The following is a 22,828-nucleotide window of genomic DNA, read 5'->3' as shown; positions in this document are numbered from 1 at the left end:
AACAATGCACTGCGTGATATAGCCTATAGAATGTCCATAAAATTCAAGATATGAAAGGCAATCGATTTGAACCCTTTTAAGTGTACGACAACACCGGTAAGATCAGAACATTCACTGCTAAATTTAAACGTGCTTTTGCACTTTGGCTTTAAAATCTGACGACGTGATTTATATGAAAGTGCACGCCGAACACGCACACATAATATCTGAGCCAGAGTAGAGCCATGAGGACACTATTGAGAGCACGAGTTTTGTGGAGAGATTCGTGCTGCACATTAGCTACATCGATGTGCTCTTGCGTTACTGTATTACACTGATGCACGCTCGACATGCGTCGTTAAAAAAAATGCCATAGTAACTGACTCAAGTGAACTAAAAAAAAAAAAAAAAAAAAAAAATGAAAAGAACGTCGCGTCTGAGAGCTGTAATCATTTTTATTGGTTAAAATTAATCTCATGTTTTTCCGTGGGTGCTCAGCGCCTATACAGCCTACAGTTCATGATAGGCTATAGTTAACAAGTTTGTGAATACTTTGAATAAAATAGGAAAAATGGAATAAAAGTGATAGGCTACATCTGTCAGCTACAGCACTATTGTGCCCAAGTAACGCGTCGCCCCCACATTAATAATAAATATGCACATATTGTGAATTAATTTATTAAACTTAGTAACCTAGCTTTCTTGGTAGCCTTCAGTAAATTAACTTCTCTAATAAAATTATTCATAAATCATCAGTTGACCATGTTTACTTTCAATTCCGTATTACCATATTGATAAAAAAATAAAAATAAAATAAAATTCAGTCATCATTTACTCATGGTCCAAAAGTTTATGTAATAAATTATATGTTGAATCAAATAAAATGTTTCTTTCTGAATCTACTTTTTGTAATGTCTATTTGATGCTTTACACAATGACAACTACAAATATCTTTTAATTAATCTTTAATTAATTGGCACATCATGCAATTAATTAAAATTTTTAATCGCTTCCCAGCCCTAATAATAACATAAAATCTGCATCCCACTTCAGAGGCTGTATCCCTCAAAAGCTGCATTAAAGGGCCGAATGCATCACAGTGGCCCAACGAAGGACGTCTCAATTTGAAGGCTCCTTCAAATGCGTTCTTTGAAGTCCGTCCTTCAAAGGATGAAGCCTCTGAATTGGGACACAGCTAAGGTTTCTATTGATGTTTTGCGCTATTGCTTTGGCAAAGCATCTGTCAAAAGAATTAAAAAAAAGTTCTATTTAAGTGTGATATGGCTTTATGCCCTTATCAAATCGCATAAGACTGTGAAAGTATATAGTCGGAGGAATAATAATATAAAATTATTATTATTATCCCTATTAGCTTCCTAAAACACCAGTGTTAATGTAATGTAGACTGAGGGTGCGTTCACACTTGTAGTTCGGTTCGTTTGGTTCATTTGGTCCGGACCAAAGAAGAAAAAAAAAGATTTAGTCCTGGTCCGGTTAGCGTTCACATTGGCAATTTTATCACCGAACCAAAAGATACCGAACCTAAAGGCATAGGGATACATTCACAATGTGATTGGTCGGATTTTATGACGTATTGCCTATTTTGAGAAGGAACTTACCGAACATCATGTGCAACAATGCTGTGTGCTGAGGTAAATGCACTCGTTGTGTGTGTGTGTAGCCTGCATGTGATGGTATTTTGGTCAGCTGGGAACTCGTGAAGAGCTTATAAAATGTGTAAAGTAGTCAAAACACTGGCGGGAATCCATTCGTCACACACACAAACAATCTGCTGCGTGGACGCGCGTCTGATGCCTGTGATGGTCAAACTCACAACTATGACGAGAAAAACCAACATGCGTGAGGATTCTGTCCTTTTTAGGGTCTCGTCTTCCTGTTTTTGGTTCGGTTACATGTCTTTGGTCCGTGTTGCGTTCATATATCATTCGAACCGCACCAGAGTTCGTTTGGAAGCGGACCGATACCCATCTTTTCAGCGGTCTCGGTCCGCTTGTTTGGTGCGCACCAGGGTTCGGATGGCAGCGTTCACACATGTTCAAATGAACCGCACTAACCAAGCAATCGCACCAGGGTTCGTTTTAATCGAACCAAACAAGTGTGATCACACCCTGAGAGACTTTTACAACTAAAGAGGTTTGAGTTCACTTTAAAGTCCAGGTATAAGTCAATGCACAGACTTTTTACTGTTCAATTTGGACACTGAACATGGGTTGGAACTCTTAATTCTCTCTCGAAGTGCACCAGATTGATGCATTTAATTTGGGTCCACCCACCAGTCTCACAAAATGCTGTGGGAAACCCTAATCCCAGGATCCACCTCATGAAATTGGTTGAAAGATTGTGTCCAGAGCTGTAAGCTAGACAAAGAATCTAAAATATAAGTGTTTTATGCATTTTACATATTTTTGTGGAAACCGTAGTGCATATTGTTTTTCAGGATTCTTTGATGAATAGAAAGTTTAAAAGAACAGTGTTTATTTGAAATAGAACTATTTTGTAACATTATAAATGACTTTACGGTCACTTTTGAAGGACACTTGTATTCATTTCTTAAGACAATCTTAATTTATTTTCTTAATATCTGAAGAAAATAAAATGAAAATGATCTAATGTTGTCAATAAATAGCATAATTACCATTTAAAAGAATTGAAAAATGTATTAAGATGCACTGAATACAAAACAGTATTGTGGGAATAATGCATACATATGGGAGTAGGCTTGTTTGTGCTATGAGTAGGAGAGAGACTGCATAAAAACATCTTTGTGTGTGTGGGTGGGGGGTGGGGGGCGCAAAAGCTCTGCGTGACTTAGCAAGAGAACAGAAGGAATAAACTAGGTTGGGAATTATTCACAATATGATACAGACTGCAAAATGTCAAAATTCAATACATGTCACTGTATCGCAATATCATAACTGGATTGTGACTGAAACTGCAGAAGAGTGTCCCAGCATGTCCACAATAGAAAGGGTTTAGGGTTTCAGTCTCTCTCGTAGCCCTGAGTACAGTAAGAAAAGCAGGTCAGAGTTTGTGCTTACTGTAGGATCACAGGCGCCAATAAGAAAGCAATATGCAAACAGATGTGATGATGATGACGGGCTGCCTTTATTAGAACTAGTCTATACAGGAAAGTGAATGTGTTTTTTTTTTTTTTTTTTTTTTTTACTTAATATAGTGCTGTGAAAATTTGGTAGAAATCAAATTGATTCATAGGTTTGATTAATAAAAATGTTTTGAAGTTCAGAACGATTTAATTTGATAATGAGATCTGATTAGATTAATGATTCAATGCTTTATTTTTCAAGTGCTTCCATTTTAAAGTGCTTTCATTTTATCAAAGTAGTAGTAGTAATAAAAAATATTTTAAGAAATATATTTTTTTCACATTGAATCATGTTTACAAAAATGACAGGAATTGGTAAATTTTAATTTGATAACACTTAAAAATGAAAATCATTTGATTACTACATTGTTTTCATAATACATAAATGATTAAATTAAGGTTTTATGAATTCAATTGATTAGACATGCTTTTAAATTATTACAATTTAAGTAAAATGAAAAATTATAACAGAAAAAAGAATTTGGGGTAAATGAAACTAAAATTGTTGAACTTTTAACAAATTGTTAAACTGTATTCAAGATATCAATTAATTATACATTCTTTTTGAATACTAAAATAATTTAACCATTCAAATGTAATCCAGAAAAAAGAAAATGGGAAGGGAAAAAAAGGTTGAGGGGGAAAAAAATAAATAAAATAATAATAATAATAATAATAATAATAATAATAATAATAATAATAATAATAATAATAATAATAAAAATATTTCATTTGGCCCTACACTTAGTCTGTGGTTTTGTTTTTCCTGACTATTTAGTGATTTAAACAGTCCTGTTGCTTTCAAACAGTAGACAGTTAATTTATACACACATTTGAGTAAAGTTGACATTTTAAACCTTTTTCACATAATGCACAGCATAGCCTAGATTCATGAATTTCCATGTGTTTTTACAGCCTTCAATATGCACTTTGCTCTGGCATGTAACTGGAATGCAGGGAAATTCCTCCCAGGAGAATGCTTCACACTACCCAACTGGAGCAGCATGACCCCCACAATCTCCACACTGGCCCCTCTCTCAGAAGGACTGCCCGACTAACCCCACTCCCACACACACACACACACACACACACAACCCCGCCCCTACAACAACACTCTACAAGTGCACAACATCAGCCCTTTCGCTGTGTTGCTGGCAGATCCTCAAAGTGTGTGCTCGCAAACGAGGGCTGCGGTGTGTTCGGCTTGCATGGGAGTTGCTAACGGTGTCTCTGATCACATTCCTGCACCCCCATCACGGGGCACTTGTGTACCTCCCCCTCCACAATCACAATCACAATCACACACACACACACACACACACACACACACACACACACACACACAGCTCCAATGTCAGGACGAATGAGCCGCAAGCTTTGACGGGAGTGTTGGAACTAGAGCACAGGCCCTAGAGGGAACGGGGAAGCCAGGGCTCATGAAACACAGGGGTGGGCTTCAAAAAAAAAAAAAAAAAAAAAAAAAAAATCATTTTCAAGTTCATTTTTGGGTGAACTATCCCTTTACACAAGATTGTGATCCACTAACATAAAAGGAAATATTTCTGCTAAGTCAGTGTCTTAACATTAAGGAAAAATACTTCACGCTAAATCATTGACTTTCTTGAGGTTAAATATTAAAAGTTGTCACAGGATATTTCACTGAGCAGAGACCCTACGACTAACATATAAATACCGCAGACAAAAACAAATTTCTAAAATGAACTGACCAGTCATCCACCCATGAAACGTTTAGCTTGCAAAGAGCATCAGCTTTATTTGAAAAGGATATATTAAGAAACAGTCAGACATGTTTGGTGTGAACTAAGCTCACAGAGAAGCTTTGGCTAGAATATTTTGCAATACATCAGCTAATGGTATTTTCTCACATCAATAAAGCATGCTAAATCAATCACACATTTAGAATGGAAATCCCATTCCAATCCATGACTGATGAGTGCAGATTTGACGTGCTGCTCCACACTTTCTGATCACATGATGGCCTACATATTCCTGTGTGCTGGTTTCATATGAATAGCAGCACAAAACATGTTAAACATTAACGCCATGCTCAGACAAGATGCCTTTGGGTAAGTTTTAAATTCAGGTAAAAAGTAACTTTAAAGTCAACATCCTTGTTAATAAATATGTCAGTTAATGATGCTGGCACAGTGAAACTTTCTTGAAACTTACAACTAATATATATATATATATATATTTTTTTTTTTTTTTTTTTTTTTCATCGCAGATGAATCGCCTTCGATAATGAACGCGATATTGCGATAATGAACGCGATATTGCGTAGCTTGTCAGTGAACTACGGCTCTGTCTGTTAAATGGCGCTCCATTTGAAAGCAGGTGATGGCTATATACACATACACACACAAGCTATATAAATACAGGTCTTAATAAAATATATAATAAGTATAAATATAAATACATAAAATAAGCTATATATATATATATTTTATTTTATTAAGACCTGTATATATAGAATATGTATGCCACATATAAATAAACATGTTTTACTTTTTTTTTTAATTATTATTTTTTTAATTTCAGTCATCCCATCTGCCCTGCATCAGCATTTTCATCCATCCTGTGGGTCTCCTGGGAACTAAGGTTCACTTAAAGTGGGAACTGAACATCTTTTCTAACTTGAGAACTATATACAGTCACAAAGATGTGTTCTTTACACAGCATCTGAGCCAGTGTCACCAGTGGACCATAATTATGTCAGCATCACTTGGCCACTGAGTGTAGTTTGGCCTCTCCTCAGTGAAAGGCAGCCCCTCACATAGAATCATATAGGCGGTGTTAAATTATATTTTTTAGCTCCTTCTATTTTTTCATCATGCAGACAACAGGTAAAGTAAAAATATAATGAATATGTCATATTGTGCATATATTTAGCAAACGCTCCTCTCTAGAGTTATTTTTCTAGCTATTTTTTTTTTTCTTCAAATTTATAATCATTGAATGGCTTTTCTGAGGTCAAGTGACACTGTTTAAAAGCTGTGGTTGAAACACTGATGGATTGATTATATGAAACATTTCAGTAAGTTGTACTATTTCCTTCAATATTCCTTCTCATGTTCATTCATGTTTATTTGGTGCTGTAACTAGTAGTAAAGGGGAAGAGATGATCGGTTCACGTGCTACTTGAACTGAGGTGCTACAACGATCTGTCACGACATGTTGAAGTGACCATGAAATCAAAATTTAAGCTTTTTGGCTTTCAGTATATGTTAGCCTTACTCTTACTCATACACTGCATATTCTTCATTAAATCCATATATTATTATTACTACATTGAAAAGTAGCTAAATTCTACTGTAAAACACTAATATTATTTAAAGTTAAAGTTAAACTGAACTTTAATTTTGACAGGTTGCCAAGACCACCTTTGAGTTTCTGTGTAAACTACATAATTTATGTACTCATATTTATGAGGCGTGCACCAAGACAAAAACAACATTTATGAACAACATTTCAAAAGAGGACTCAAACGTTTTTCACTTTGTCATCATCTGTTGTCAAGGTTTCTATTACACAAACAATATTCGTTGAGTAACAGAGTTAAAGGTTGAGACTTATGAATGCAGTCAACACCATTTAAAAACTGAGAAAATGGAATAAGATTATTTACTCATCTTTCTATCATACTTCCCACCGAATGATGCTACATCATGGTTTGACTCGAAGTTACAGTTCTTGCAGAAGGGAGAAAATCATGTAGTAACAGTGCAAATAAATGATGGAAAACGGCTAAATAGAGCTTTTTGTAATTCATTTTTTTTTTTTTTTGTTACATTTATGCAACAATGAACTGAATTTCAATTTAAAAAGGTCTCTCAGTCACTCAACAACAAAAACGTGAATTTGTATTACATGTTCAGTCTATGGGCTCGTAATGTTTCTTTACAAAGTGACATTGCCAACTACTGGCCTGTCAGCAGAATACAGCATTTTAAAATACAATTATATTGTTTTCTTGTATTATTTTCTCATTTTCTTTTCTTTTATTATTTTTTTCTCCCCTTTCTTCTGGGGTTTAATCCATGCATTTTGTTGCAGTTCCTATTAAAGTTACAGTCCTAATGACGATTAACTTTTTGGCCCTGGGTGTGGGCCTGGTGGGTGAGAGGTCAGGTTACAGCAGCAGTCCATGTAGGAGTAATGAGGTTACTACCTCACTGTGGCAGTTCTGCTGGAAAGTACAGCTGTGGCAGAGACCAACTACCACAACAGTCCATCTCCATTAAAAAAAGCCTCTCCAGACAAACCTCCAAACACTGAAGTAGAAAAAAAATAAAAGCTTCATTAAGTCTCTGCACTCTCTCCACCAAACAAGGGCAGAGACTCAGGAAAAAGGTCAATTGAGATTAAATCCTACCTCAAAAGAACAGAGTAAAAACAAAAGAAAGGCGGAACAATGTCCCCGGGGAAGCGCCGGACCAAGACAGCTGCCCGGATGGACGTTGGGAGGTGGTCGTGTTAGCATTACTCATTTTGAACTTTACTTTAGCTAAAGAGAAGCACGAGAAGGCCAGAGGGATTGCGAGGTGGTCAAGGGACACTTGGCCATTTCCTATTATGGCCCCTTCAGTGCTGAAGCCCAGAGCTGGGATCCTCCTCATTATGACAACAGCGCTGCCGTTTCACAATGCTTCTCTTTGTGTCGCCTTCTAAGCCCATGGATTCAGTGCCTGTCCACAGCGCCAATCAACTGACAGTCACTCCCAATTTACAGGCGGAATCAAGTTTCCCGCTGATGGTCCCCGGAGGCCAACGAGACGCTGGGAAAATCAATGGCCCTTTCCCATGCCGTTACAACACACAGTATGTCAACAGCTCTTATTGGATGTCGACTGTGTACAATCAACACGCTCCAATCCAGAGGGGAGGGTTTCACTCAGCCTGAAATCAACTTCCAAAATCTCTGAATATGAATACACTGGATTCAGACAGCGATCGGACACGGTTTCCAAGACATGTTTGCTCATATTGTGGGTATCTAGCCCAGGCCTGCCACAAGACCTGTTGTTTTAACCAGTAATCTGGGCCTTATTAGTCATGCTCCCATGTGTTTACTTTTCACATGTAATCTCCAGCTTGCCTCGTCCTGCTGTTAACTAAACAAAACCTGAGAGGGGGGGACCCCTGTGCCTGCGGACAGGGCCTAATGGGTATAGAAATATCCGGGCCTTTGTGTCCGGTGTCCAGGCGTGATCATTCAACTAACCCTGGGCTTTAAATATGCAGTTCCTGGTGGCCATGGAGAGGCCTCCGCTCATTAGACAAAACATGCTAAAACACTCCACAGAGACAACACAAGCCAAGCCTCAAAGACACAGCACTACATTACTGTGCTGGAAATGGCATGAAAATGACATGAAAATTTGTCCCTGGGATGCAGAAAAAAGTTTTCGCTATGACATTCGAAAAGGTTCAAGCAATAATTTGCATGTTCTCTTTACATCTTTTAAAGTAATGACTCAAAAGCATCTGCAGGGGTATTTACACTTCATAAGCCGAACACTGTGTAAAACCAGCAGCAGGCCTAGTCAGGATGAGACATCAAAAGATCAATTTAATTTGCACATTTACTTGTCATCTAGACACTCACTTCAAACGGGTCACAGTAGTGTTGGTATAAAACACTCATACCTTTGGGTAGGGCTGGGCAATATATCGCATGCAATTGTCACGCGCATTTCGTCAGTAAAGCCGGTTCCCTGATTGCCGCTAAATCGCCATCACCTGCTTTTAAATGGAGCGGCATTTAATAGACAGAGCCGTAGATCACTGATAAGCCACGCAATATCGCGTTCATTATCACAGATGAATCGCCTTCGATAATGAACGCGATATTGCGTAGCTTGTCAGTGAACTACGGCTCTATTTATTAAATGCCGCTCCATTTGAAAGCAGGTGATGGCGATTTAGCGGTAATCAGGGAACCGGCTTTACTGACGAAATGCGCGTGACAATCGCATGCGATATATCGCCCAGCCCTACCTTTGGGGTTATTTAATTAATTTATTTTTTTGGGGGGGGGGGGCTAAATATGTACATATGCATTTACACATGCACATGCATTTACACTTTATCTGACTTGCATCTTTTAAAGTGGCCAAGTGTAAATACTTCCAGTAACTACACAGCAGAGCTGCACGATTAATCGTTAAAAGATTGCGATCGCAATTCAAACACCCACGCAATCTTATTCCTAAATGACAACAATTCACCTGTCTATTGAACCTTTCACAAGTACGATCACAGAAAACATTCAGATCTGTGTTTGCGCTGCTGCTGACCCAGAGAGAGCAGCTGTCATGTGTTGGTATGAAACAGCTTCACAAACAGTAAAAGTAATCAAATGTAAAATAACATTGCTGTATTGAGATTGCTGTATTGCACCGATTCCGATTTCTGATTTTTTTGTAAGTGTGACCTGCCGATACCGATTTTTGACAATTCAGATTTTCTTTCCAAGAACAATAATTGACAGCATATAAACAAAAATCTACTTTTCTGCAATGCAAAATTTTATTTTCATAAAAACAAGTAAAAAGACAAATAAAAATGAGAACAAATAAACTTCAAACAACACCACCACAAATAAATGCAATAGAACAGTGTTTCCCAACCTTTCTTACACCAAGGCCCTCCTCCTCTCCGAATCAATACTGCACAGCCCCCCCCCTTTTAAAAAATTCACAAAAACATTTGTATTTTAGTGTTATTAGCAAACTTTTCAACCCCATGTTATTATTTTTTTAAGAAGAAATTCAAAATGTAGTTTGCGTATCCTATGTTCATGAAGCAGTTGGCCATTTTGAGCCATCATTTGTGTATTTCACTGTGTATTTCACAGCAGCACGATGAAAAACGGCCTAGGCTGATCCGAAACAATGACAGAATACGTACGAGAGGTGGTGCCTTGTTGTTTTAAATGTTTAAATCTTACAACACTCACTTATTCGACTGATTTTGGATGTTAAGTTTGGATGGTGTGCTGGACAGAAGGCGGCAGCAGCACAATAATCATTTTACCTCGATTACTTTGTTTTTATAATCATTGGAAGCCAAAATCGAAATTGAAAAAAATCATTATTTAAAAAAAAAAAAAAAACACAGCCCTAGTTCAAAAACACTGAATCATCCAGCATTTTTGAACGAATGAGTCATTGAACGAGTGAGTCATTGAATCATTTATTCAAACAGATTATTTTTAAATAATTTGCTCAAAATTAATTAAACATTTTAAACAGACTGCAGCAATTAACATTTTGTCAGAACCTCTAGTAAACGACATGTTATTTTGTTTAGTTATCAGTTCAGAATCATGATTTCTGTTTTAAACAACAACAAAAAAAAAAAATATGATTCTCAATTTATCCAGAATAATGCAGCTCTATTACACAGATATCAACTGAAATGCTCAAAATGACTTAATTTTGACTTAATTTTAATACTTTAATACTCCAGAATGGAGAAAAATGCCTGGGGGTCCACTAGCTCTTAAAATTAAAATCTTTAGGAGCGAAATTACAGAATATCTGAACAAAGCTGGTGATTATATGTTTGTTCTTTACACTAACGTAATATCATTCGTCACCTGCCTGGAATTACAAGGTTCTATCTGACATATTTGTCAAAATTGAGTTAGATATTCTGTGACAACTTATTTACATTATGTGATATGATTTTTTAAGTTGTGTACAAAAAGTTTCAATCTACAAAGTAATATGGAATGCAAATTCTTTGAAGCTCAATATCTCAAAACTGCCCAGAATGCAGATAAAACCTTATAATTCCAAGGTGACACATTGTCAGCATTTTTTTTTTATTGCATTTTGTAATATTGTTCACTTTCAGAAATTGTAGGGATACTGTTTTTAATATATTTTATCATTCACTTATCTTTATATATTTCAGATGCTTATCCACTAGCAATTCCACAAAACAGGCAATTCATCCACCTCCTCCAGTAGACAGTAAGCTAAGAAGTGCCACAAGAGAAACTTCTGAAATTGAGGTCTATTCATACCAAATTCAAGATACAAATGCAAGAAGCATCACATCTGAAAGGTCACACGTTACATGAAAATTGTTTTAAAAAAATAGCAAATTCATTTCTGTGAAATGTGTCACTGAGATATATATATATATATATATATATATATATATATATTTTATATATATACACAGTACAGTCATATTAGCATATTAGAATGATTTCTGAAGGATCATGTGACACTGAAGACTGGAGTAACGATGCTGAAAATTCAGCTTTGCATCACAGGAATAAATTACTTTGTCAAATATATTTAAATAGTACACAGTTATTTTAAATTGTAATAATATTTCACAATATTACTTTTTTTACTGTATTTTTAATTAAATAAATGTAGCCTTGGTGAGCAGACGAAACTTCTTTTAAAAACAGTAAAAATCTTAGTGGTTCCAAACTTTTGGACTGTACTGTACACACATACACATACACATACATACACACATACATACATACATACATATATATATATATATATATATTAGTGAGAATTGGACCCTAATCTAATGTGACCATATATAATATTCAAATATATATTTCTGAATATTACATATATATATATATATATATATATATATATTTCTGAATATTACATATATATATATATATATATATATATATATATATATATATATATATATATATATATATATATATATATATATATATATATATATATATATATATATATATATATATATATTCAGAAATATATATTTGAATATTATATATGGTCACGTTAGATTAGGGTCCAATTCTCACTATTAACTACAACTTTTGCCTCAAACTCCTAATTAATGCTTATTAATAGGTATGTAGAATATGGTCATGCAGAATAAGGCATTAATATGTGCTTTATAAGTACTAATAAACAGCCAATATTATAGTAATATGCATGCTAATAAAAAACAAGGTAATAGTGAGAATTGGACCCTATGAACTAAAGTGTTACCATATAAGCCCATTGTTTCTACTTGCACAGAATATTTGCATTAGGTGTGAACAGGCCTTCACTCTGACAGAAAAGTGTGTGCTAAGACAGAAAATACTACGAGAAAGCTAAATTTATCCTCTATAGGTGAAGCGGAAGGCTGCCGTTTTAAGAAGTGTCACATTTCACACTCAAACACCACTGAGTCACTCCCTTGGTGTACGTTTAGGACACCACAGACGAATATACACCCTAGATCTTTATTTTAGCCTGTCACAGTCTCCCACGAGAGCCTATATTTGTCACAATGAAGCTCCAGAGGTCCTCATGAGTTTTTGGGAGTCTTCTTACAAGCATGAGCTTGTCAAGGGTACATTTCCAACAAGAGCAATAGTATTTAAGAGCGTTTGCGAGAGCAAACGTTTGAGGAGCTCCAGCTCAGCACTGAAGTCATTTTGGCTCCAGATGTTGGTCGGTAGCTAATTTGAGGGGAGGCCTGGAAAGGTCAGTTTTGAGAGATGACTCACATGATCTTTATAGGGCATGGACGAAACATTAGAATACTTCACAAAACCAGGATGTGCTGCACAATCACACAATGTTTATTTCACCTGGTAAGAAAACTACAGAGATCAGTGTGGATATTCAAGACAGGTTTCACAAACTCAACAGTCTGTTTGTTCATAATAGAGGGTTTTAATTTAATCCTAAAGAGCTCATAAAAATTCAAGATGAAACAGCTGCAATCTATTTTGAAACAAAAATGTGCTGGTGATTTGTTTTTAAATACACACTGTAAAAATGACTAATTTTAACTGTAAAGGTCTTTGCACACCGAGTCTGAAATTCGTGTCTGAAATTTTTAGCACGTTAAAAAATAAATCCGACCTCACGTTGTGTCAATCACGTTTACAAATTGCCTACGAAACATTTGTCGGTCATAAAAAAAATTCGGATCAGGTTCGATTTTCTGCGTTTTTCACATCCGTGGCATGCATTTTAAGAGACGTTTTGACAATTCCGAGCCACTGTACAAGCGAACGCCAAAATACCAAATGCCATCTGACAAGTTGATGCATGTTGTCAGTGCAGAATTAAAAATAAAATAAAAAAAACATTTATAGAGACAATATAAAGACAGATTGTGCCAATATCTGAGCCACTGACATCCTGAAGTAAACTTTGAAATGCTCTGGATAATCCTCATCTCCTTGATGAGGTGAACTCTCCTTCCTCTCTACGCAATCTTGGTATTGGATGGACCCAATAATTCCTCTTTCTTTTTCTCTTTTTAAGAACTAAATCGTGCTCACTGCTTGAAGACTCCATTTTGTATAGTTTTGCGAATATTTTCGCAACGGATTCATTAATTCGCATCGGACTCAGTGTGCAAAGTCTCTGTGTGTGACGAATTTTTAGGATCATGAATACGAAAAAAAAAAAAGCATACAAAAGTTTCAGACTCAGTGTGCAAAGACCTTAAGACTAAAATGCTACAGTAAAAAAACCTCTTAATTTCTTAACAGTTATAGCTTCCTTCCTACACAAACTAATAAATATAACCTTACATTACAGTAAAATACTGCTGGAAGTAAAAGAACAAATCAGCTTATAATTTACATAAATTCACATTCCAAGAATTTCCTGTCACTTTACAATTTGATGTTTTTTTATTTTAATTATGTTTCTTCTTAGTTTTTTTCCTCATCAGTCATGTACATCACGGATTTATGTTACATCTTATGTTGTTAAATGAATGTTTATTGCATTATTTTAGTGTCATATGCGTTACCATGATGGTGTTTTGTATTTGTGTGTATGACACTGTGCATCTTCTATTTATTAGTATTTACATCAGCTTGTGGACAAGCTACTCATGATGAACTTTGACTCATGTGTTTTTTCTCTTTACTACCAGTGTTATTATGGTGACAGATTTTACAAATCAGATTTTAGGAGCAGTGTGTTTATGTAAATTCACTAGAAATGTTGGATTTACCTTTTTTAAACTAAAATTCACAGGTTTTTCTGTATGTTTTAAAAAGAATTATTCTGGCAAACATAGCTGCTGACAAATATTATCGTTTATTGAACTATTGTATAAAATCAATATCACACAATCATCCTGGCCTCTTGCTACTCCAATAATTTCACTGAAACAGTCCATGCCATTATTCATAGTTCTAATGTGACATTTTTATATTAGTAATGGAGACTTGGACACATCTTCTAGCTTCTGAATCCAAGGAGTAAGAAAATAGTTCCACACACAAAAGGGTCTTTGGGACACTCCTTGGGTTTTCCTTATTTATTTACATGATCATTGAACTGATTACTGTATATAAAAAAAAAGATTTCTCTCACTCATATAGTGTCTTATATGAGCAATATCACACTAGTAGCCGATATGGCTCTATATCAACAGGGCTGTGCTTCGGCCATAGGCCTATAAACTTGTATCATAAACCGCTATCAATATGTGGGTTATTGAAATCGCTTTTGAATGCATACTAGCTTTTCATTTCACTTTCGAATTCCAGATCACATGTACTCTGTCTATAGGGAGCAGCGGTACTAATGGGACATTTTAAAAAACCTCTCTCGTCATGTGATAAGTGAAATCTGACTCTGTTTTGCAACTCTGCTGCTATATGTAGCAAAGCAGACACTTTCAGTTTATAATTGTTGCATCTGTTGTCCATTTGAACTAAATGTTTTTTTTTATTTCTGTAAAAAAGTAAAACAACATTGGGGTGGTGTCGCGGTGGGCAACACCACTAACACTGACTACCGCAGCAAGCCTCTCAGACTTCAAATTCTGTCCATTTTATGATGAAATTCAAACAGTAAATACCGTTTTGTGGCTCATTAATGTGGTGTGACAGATCCCTGCAGAGCCTCAGTTCAAGTAGCACTGTACAACTTACCGAAATCCGTATCACGTCTCATGTAATTACTTAATCAGTGTTTCAACAGCTTGTAAACAACATGTCATGTAAATATTACATTTACCTCAGAAAAGCCATTTAAATGTCCATAGCTCAATACTTAGCTATAAAAAAATAACTCTAGCGGAGCATTCTGCTAAATCACCATATTGCAAATTCATGTATATACATTGCAACTTGCAAACTCATATTATATACTTGACCTGTTTTTCAATAGGCCTTAAGAATGTTTGAATAAATCTGTCATGAAAACAAGTTACGACAGCCAGCACTTAGATTCCAAAAAAACGAATTGGAGTAGAGACATAATTATGTAATTATAAAGTTAGTATTATAGTATTATATTGTGTCTAACTGAAGTGTTTCTATACAAATCAGTTAATTTTAACTTTCAAAACTGACTCCTTGTATAATTTACAGCATTAGTTGAGAGATTTTTTTCCTTGAGAAAATTTGCCATAGTATAGTGCCTGATATATATCTAAATCAATCAATTAAGCCCTAAAATACACACTTTTCCACAATAAGATCCACAAATGCGGTCTTTATGACAAGAAACTCTTTCTTGACCCTGACATAAACCCATTTAACCTCACGCTCTTGTTTTACCAGATAAAAAGGTCTGTGATTTTTTCTTTTCTGGAGGTAGTATCTTCTCCAGCATTGGACCAGCCATCTATGCATAACAAGAATGGTCAAACCCTGCCACATCCGCTGGAAATGCAAACAAATTAATTACGATTCTATGGGCTGGGAACATCCAATGGGACCACACTAACTGTGTCAAGCACACAGGAAACTCCATCCCCACAGCGGGCACACCAACCGGACAATGATGGAAAACCACCCGGCTCTTTCACAATGCCAAGCTCCAATTGCAAATCTGCAAAGATATATTAAGCAAGGCAGTCCACATTCACAAATCACATAACAAATGACTACTGTAATAGATCACATCCAAAACTTTTACTCAAGGTGGCAAGACACCACAGGCAAAACATTTCAAAACTAATGCCGGGTTCAGACTACACAATATTTGTGTCCGTTATACGACAGTCACTGTGTCAGATTATGTGGTTTTTGACTTCTAAATTCTTGTCGTTTCATGGACAAGAAACACGTTACACGTTGCTTCCTGACCAATCATCCCTTGTCATCTTTAACGATGTGCATGATATCATCGAGAAGGCGGAACAAGCGTAAACAAACAATGGCTACCGAAGCGATGTGTTTTTTACTGGCTGCTTGTCGTCAGAATAGCCCCCGCCAAAAAAGATAACCCAACAGTGGACACGTTCCCGGATTGCACAAAGAGATGTTGTTGCCATAGCTCCACGAAACTTTCCTACATTGCATAATTCCACCAAGCAGCACCAATACCATCGTCTCTCTTTCATTTCGCAATGTTTGAAAGTCGTGTACGGAAGAGCTTCTGTGCTCCTATTAGTCAACGTCACATGTGACGGAGCCCATCATGGAGGACCGAAAAAAAATAAACATGCTTGTCTTTCTGTAGGGACCTCGTGAAGTCATCCACTATGACACAATACGAGAAAACTACAGATTCTTGGGTCCCGATGGCCATTGTTTTATTAATCACCACAATGCCCTTCGCCAAAGGGATTGTGCCAAAATAGGGCTGATATCGTAGTCTGAACAAGGCATTAAGGCTTTCTCTGTGAGCTCAGGTGTTAAGCCAATATGAGCCTTTCTATTTTATAAACCCACAGTATTAAAGGTGAAATGTGTAATTTTCTTTCCCCATAATTTAAACTTGGTAACATTTTAGTTTAGGGTCCAGTTCTCAGTATTTAGTTACTTACTAACATGCATATTACTAGGATATTGGCTGTTTATTAGTACTATAAAGCGCATATCAATGCCTTATCCCTTAATCCTATACCCAATACCTAAACTTACTATTAATACGCAGCGATTAGGAGTTTACCGAGGCAAACATTTGTAATTAATAGTGAGAATTGGACCATAATCTAAAGTGTGACCAAAAACTTTCACCTGTCCCACTGAGACAACCAAGTCAGCCAGGCTGATTCCCATGAAAAGTCTGAACACTCTGACTCTGAAAACTATCAAAACATTACTCTGTTTGTTTGAGAATCCCAACCAGCCAGACACAGCAACATCAGCTGAACCAAGAGTGCGAGTAAATAGTGTGAGGCAGAAGCATTCAATTCAAAAAGTACTCCTTTAAAAGACTGTAGAGTGTTTAGAAAACCAGTTTGAAAACAACCATATTTATTTATTTTTCAAATAATGCCGATAGTGGCATAGAGATTCCACGCTTCTTTGAATTATTTTCTTTGAACAGCTCAAGGAGCGTTGAAAGGAAACTGCTTTGATCGCTCAACAGTATGAGAGGATGAGTTGTCTTAGTCAAGCAGGAGAACATCTGCTTTAACAGCCATGTCAGAAATGGACACGGTTCAACACCTGTTGTTCTCACAAGGACAGTTTCTACCTATAACGTTCACTCCATTAACAAGCACACATGAACTCACAATGTCTGACGCTCCAATTCTCACCTGAGGGGAAACGGCGGTAAATGAATAAGCTCAATGACGTAAAACAAGGTTTGGAATCACAGGATCTGAATCCCCGTATGGCTTATAAATACGCAAGGGAAAGACAACAAAACTTGGGGGAAAAAATAGTCTAATTAAAAGTATAGTTTTGTCATATATGAGTTTCAATATCAATCTCAAAATTAATATGCTTACGAATCTGGATACACTTGCATGCATGTGTCATGCCTAGTTATTTATGAAGTAAATAATAATAAATTAAACCATAATTCTTATACAAAATCTCATGTAAACATTCTGTGTGCTCATAACTCAACTATTCCCCTGGAAAACAGAGCTCACAAAGGCATGCAGGCTTTTTCTAACAGATTCTTTAGGTTTCTGCTCCATTCATCTCCCATTATCTGTGCAGTCTCAAAGCCTGCAGCTCATATTGCATCAAATCCTGCGCTCGCAGTCTTCTTTCTGAAAACAACTGCCATTCAACCTGCAGACACTGAACTTTCTCACATGATAATATTCACACATCATCATCATCACATCCCACACTGAGCTGACTGAGTCGCAAGACTCTTTTCAACACCACACTCAAATATGAACTGAATACATACAACATCAGAAATACAGATATTATAGAAATACAAATGTCATGGATCACAACTGAAGAACGACTGACAAACGCGTTTTAAATTAAAAACAGCTAAAATCAAAGGGAAAAACATAGGCTTCTACGCAGACTATTTCGATTATGTCAAAAACAAAATAATCATTTTCAAAGTTTGCGGGAATTAAAATAACTCTAAATCAATCTAAAGTTGTAATTATAATTTTATAGTTTATCTTGCAGTTCGTAAATAAACCGTATAAAATGTCTTTTTACGTGTCTTAAGAATTTTTAAAATCACCTGCATTGAGACTGTCACTTGCATGAATATTGTATCAAATCTTTCCAAACTTGCAACATACATCCTTAATCTTTCACACATGATGAAGGAGCTTTGATATATGGCTAATCATTCCAAGTATATAAAGTTTCCCCGAACGCATCTACGACAGAAGCACGTTTGAAGCAGTTTTGGAGTTATTTTTACCTGTTGTGTGAAGCGTTTAAGTCCACAGCAGCCCCTCCATGTTCAGCGCTCGGACTCTCACTGCCGCTCTTTAAAGAGCTTTTCATCCATTCCTGAGCACTGTTACAGAGATTATTGCTTGTTTTGTCGCAGAGTGTCGGGTCAGTGAGGCTCTGCTGCAGTAAGGCAGTCTGGATCGAGCCGGGACCGGACACCGTCAGGAAGTGCAGCGCTGCAGTCCCGCTCTCGCATTTATCCAGATCCACACTTCTCACCTTCCGTCTCCACTGAGAACTCTCCCCCGCATTCCTCTTTACTTTCCCGCTGCTGTTCGACAGAGTGGAGCCGCTGGAACTGCCCTGAAGTCCGTTCCCGACGTTTGTCCCGCTACTGGAGTCTAATAATCCGCCTAACGACGACGTCCGGCTCCCCGCCGTCGCCATTTTCTGTTCTGAATTTTTGCCACTTAAAAGATTCTATGAGAGAGGGAGTGGCGGGAATTTGGGGGAGGATGAGAGGGAGGGGCTTCCGGATAGATGGGAGGGGTCTTCTGCAATGTGGGAGAGGCCAAGGGAACACTTTTGGGAACCTACGTGCACAGTGTCATACAACTTAAAGAGGTCATATTATATGAGATCGAATTTTTCTCGATCTTTTGATATGAAAGTTGAAAACTACACTGACTGTTTTACTTTGGAACAATTTTAACTTAGAAATTGCTAAATTTCACAATTAATTTGACAAAAAACACTATTGACAATTTGACAAAAAAGACTAAATTAGTATTTTCTTGTAATAATATTTGTTTCATTTATAGCTCTGAAAAATAATTTTTACAGTGTATGGAAATATTTAAAATAACATATTGTTTCATAACTCAAAATGTTATAAGTTGTATTTTTTATACCCTTACGTGGTCACACTTTATATTAGGTGTTAAATTAGGTGTAAAATCATAAATATATATATATATATATATATATATATATATACACATATTTGTTTTCGGTCGTGATTGTATATATATGCATTGTATCGAATGACTAATTTAAATGTTAGTAGTACATAGTAAAGCAGGGGTGTCCAAACTAGGTCCTGGAGGAAGTTTGTAGCCTATAGTAAGACAGTGATTAGCTGGTTCTGGTGTGTTTAATTAGGGTTGGAGCTAAACTCTGCAGGACGGTGGCCCTCCAGGAGCAGGATTGGACACCCCTGAGTTAAAGACACTTAATATAAAGTAGGACCCAGTGGCAGGGCCGGGTTGTTACTATGGGCCCCTCTGGCTGAAAGGTTGAAATTGCGTTCCTTGGGGGGGATTTGAACCACCTCGGCTAAAAAGGGCCCCTAGAATTATCACCACCTTTCGCCCCTCTAGCAATAGCCCTGCCCAGTGGGTTATTATTATTATAATTTCAAAATCCCTTAGAGAAGTAACAGTACACTTCTCCTCCACAAGCTTCATGATTTGATGTGAGGTATTAGACTCACAGTAAAGGAGAGACCCAAAACCAGAATATCATGGAGGCTTGACAGTGGCCCCCTTTGATCAGAACACTAAAGAAACCAATTAGCAATGAACCAAAAACACAAAGAATGGCTTGTCATCAGTAGCGGGCTTTGCTATATTTCACCTGTTTCACTTGAAATGTGCCTCGCAACAGAAGGGGCCTCTGTCTGCTTACGCTCTTTTAATTAATTTTCCCCACCATCACGGAAATTAACGGTGGTTTGGGGCAAAAATGCTACCAAAATCAATAAACCCCCCCCCCCCTATCAGCACAATTGCAAATTTGATAGCCTATTGATTTTATACAAATGTTCAATAAACAAGAAGTTAATATTAGGTGACTAATTTTAGACTGACAACTTTGCTCTATTTTGCAACAAATCCACACTAGAGCTATTGTGCGTCTCCGAGCAACTGAATGAGTCCTCGTTTTGAAGGAATCATGTAGCGCACCCCATTTCACGTACAGGAACCAAACTTCATACAGTTATGGATCTCATCAGGCCAAACAACTTTCACACTCTAATTCATATGCCAGCCCAACAGGAAGTCGGCTATTAAGGGTTGTTTGAAAAACCCATGCTCTGGAATTTTATATAGTCCTCCTTGGGGATTTATTCAATTGTGAGCGGATTTTTGATATCTCGAACGGGTTGGCTGTAGTGAGCCAACACAGTTATGGTGAAAAAAGGGAAATGGGAAGTGTGTTATAACTTCTGCATACATTGACTGATTTTGATGAAACTTCAGCTGTGTGTTTGTTGTAGGAGGCTGATCACATTGATGTGACTATTGTGAGTCAAAGTCATAGCACCACCAACTAGGAGCAGGAAGTGTGTCACTTTCAAACTGCTTTAAAATCGGAATATATTCAGAATAATGTCAAGATACTGCAGATGTACATCTATGAAAAGTGTCTTGATATCTTGAACACTTTTGTCATGGAAATGTGTCAAACTTTAGTATCCTTTTGGGTGTATTCGAGACTCTTAGCATGCTTCGAAATGGGCGCGTAGGAGGGGCTCAGTAGCGCCACCTTTTGACTAAAGTAGGGGGTTAGTTTTACCTACAGTAACCAAACTTTGTACATATATTGTTCTCATCGAGCCGGACAACTTTCCAATGTACAGTCATTAGCTCCGACAACAGGAAGTCAGCTATTATTGTTTGAATGTGGATTTTTTTTAATCAAGCTCTGAATTTTTAAAGGGTTAGTTCACCCAAAAATGAAAATTCTGTCATTAATTACTCACCCTCATGTCATTCCACACCCGTAAGACCTTCGTTCATCTTCGGAACACAAATTAAGATATTTTTGATGAAATCTGAGAGGTATATGATTCGTCTAGACAGCAATATAATCAACACTTTCAAGGTCCAGAAAGGTACTAAAGACATTGTAAAAACAGTCGACATGACTGCAGTGGTTCAACTTTAATTTTATGAAGCAACGAGAATACTTTTGGTGCACAAAAACAAAACAAAAATAATGACTTTATTCAACAATCTCTTCTCTTCCCTGTCAATATCCTTACGTAGTTGCCACAATAAGCACAGAGAAGGCTGCCATGTTTACATCCAAATGCCGGCTCAGTATTGGCCAAAGCTGATCATGTGAGCAGCACAATGCGTGTGTGATGCTGACACAGGAGCCGGCTAATAATGAGTCGGCATTCTGACGTAGAACCTAGACAAATGAAATGTAATACAATATATATACCACTAGATGGCAGCATAGGCCTATTTTAAACATGGTTGAGAAAAGCCTTGTTGCTGAGAACAGTTTTCAGACATGATTAATTACTTTTATTAGTTATTGCAATTGGATATATATTTAGACATCAAAGACTACATTCTGTCACAGTTTTGATTTTACTTTTTTTGTTTAAAATGTTGAATTTTCTGGCTCAGAATACAGGACATTTCTCAATACCAAGTACGCTAAATTTGGACTTGCGTCCTTGGTAGTTCGGACTTGGTAAGTTCGACTCCCGAGGACGGGAGGATGCAAATTGTACATAAGCATTCTTGATAACATCACTCAGCTCGCTCTGGCTACTCCGGTTATCTGTATTTATATTTACAATAAAACAAAATACTGTAATATAACAAATTATAGATTCATGAGATTAAAGATTGCCCGTTAGATATACACAAGATGAATTATATCTCATGTTTAACCACTACAGAGACATCAGAGCCAGCGGCAAATGTCAGAAGGACTAGCCGATGTACGGCTGTTCTCGGCAGGGTACATGAGAGCTGAGCGCCCAGGGATCACCTGGATCTCGCAACTCCAAAAACGTCAGATCAAATTTCCAAATAGGTGCTATTTTTATAAATAAACCACAGATTTGAGCTTTAAACACCTACATTCTCACCTGAAAAACTCTTAAAACTACATTTCATGACACAATAAAGGAGTATTTTTAAATTACATGGGTTTTCTCCTCTGCTATTGACACTTTCTGGTAGGTGCGAGATGCATTCTGGGATACCTGGCTGTCTCAAGTCCGCACAAGTCACTTCTTGATGCATCCTCAATAAAAGGGGTGGATCAAGAACACATCCGGGGATTTGAACTGTACTTGGCTAGATGTGAACTTTGAATTGGATCAGTACTTGGGCAGCGAATGATGACGTTTCACA

At 36.8% G+C, this 22,828-nt stretch overlaps 2 protein-coding genes across 3 annotated transcripts in view; one reads left to right on the top strand and one right to left on the bottom strand.

The window, feature by feature from the left end:
• The window catches only part of map3k1 (mitogen-activated protein kinase kinase kinase 1, E3 ubiquitin protein ligase), a 64,458-nt gene extending 45,313 nt beyond the window's left edge, over positions 1-19,145 (bottom strand). Inside the window, exon 1 of the mRNA XM_048171389.1 lies at positions 18,694-19,145. Coding sequence (XP_048027346.1) covers positions 18,694-19,115 — 422 coding nt within the window. The 5' untranslated portion in view covers positions 19,116-19,145. The remainder of the gene's footprint in view (positions 1-18,693) is intronic.
• The window catches only part of LOC125255945 (histone-lysine N-methyltransferase 2D-like), a 526,365-nt gene that overhangs the window by 382,720 nt on the left and 120,817 nt on the right, over positions 1-22,828 (top strand). The gene's annotated exons all lie outside the window — the stretch shown is intronic.

The sequence above is a fragment of the Megalobrama amblycephala genome, linkage group LG2 (genome assembly GCF_018812025.1).
Source record: "Megalobrama amblycephala isolate DHTTF-2021 linkage group LG2, ASM1881202v1, whole genome shotgun sequence".
NCBI lineage: Eukaryota > Metazoa > Chordata > Actinopteri > Cypriniformes > Xenocyprididae > Megalobrama > Megalobrama amblycephala.
Note: the sequence above shows the minus strand (reverse complement) of the source record. Positions and strands in the feature narration are given on the sequence as shown.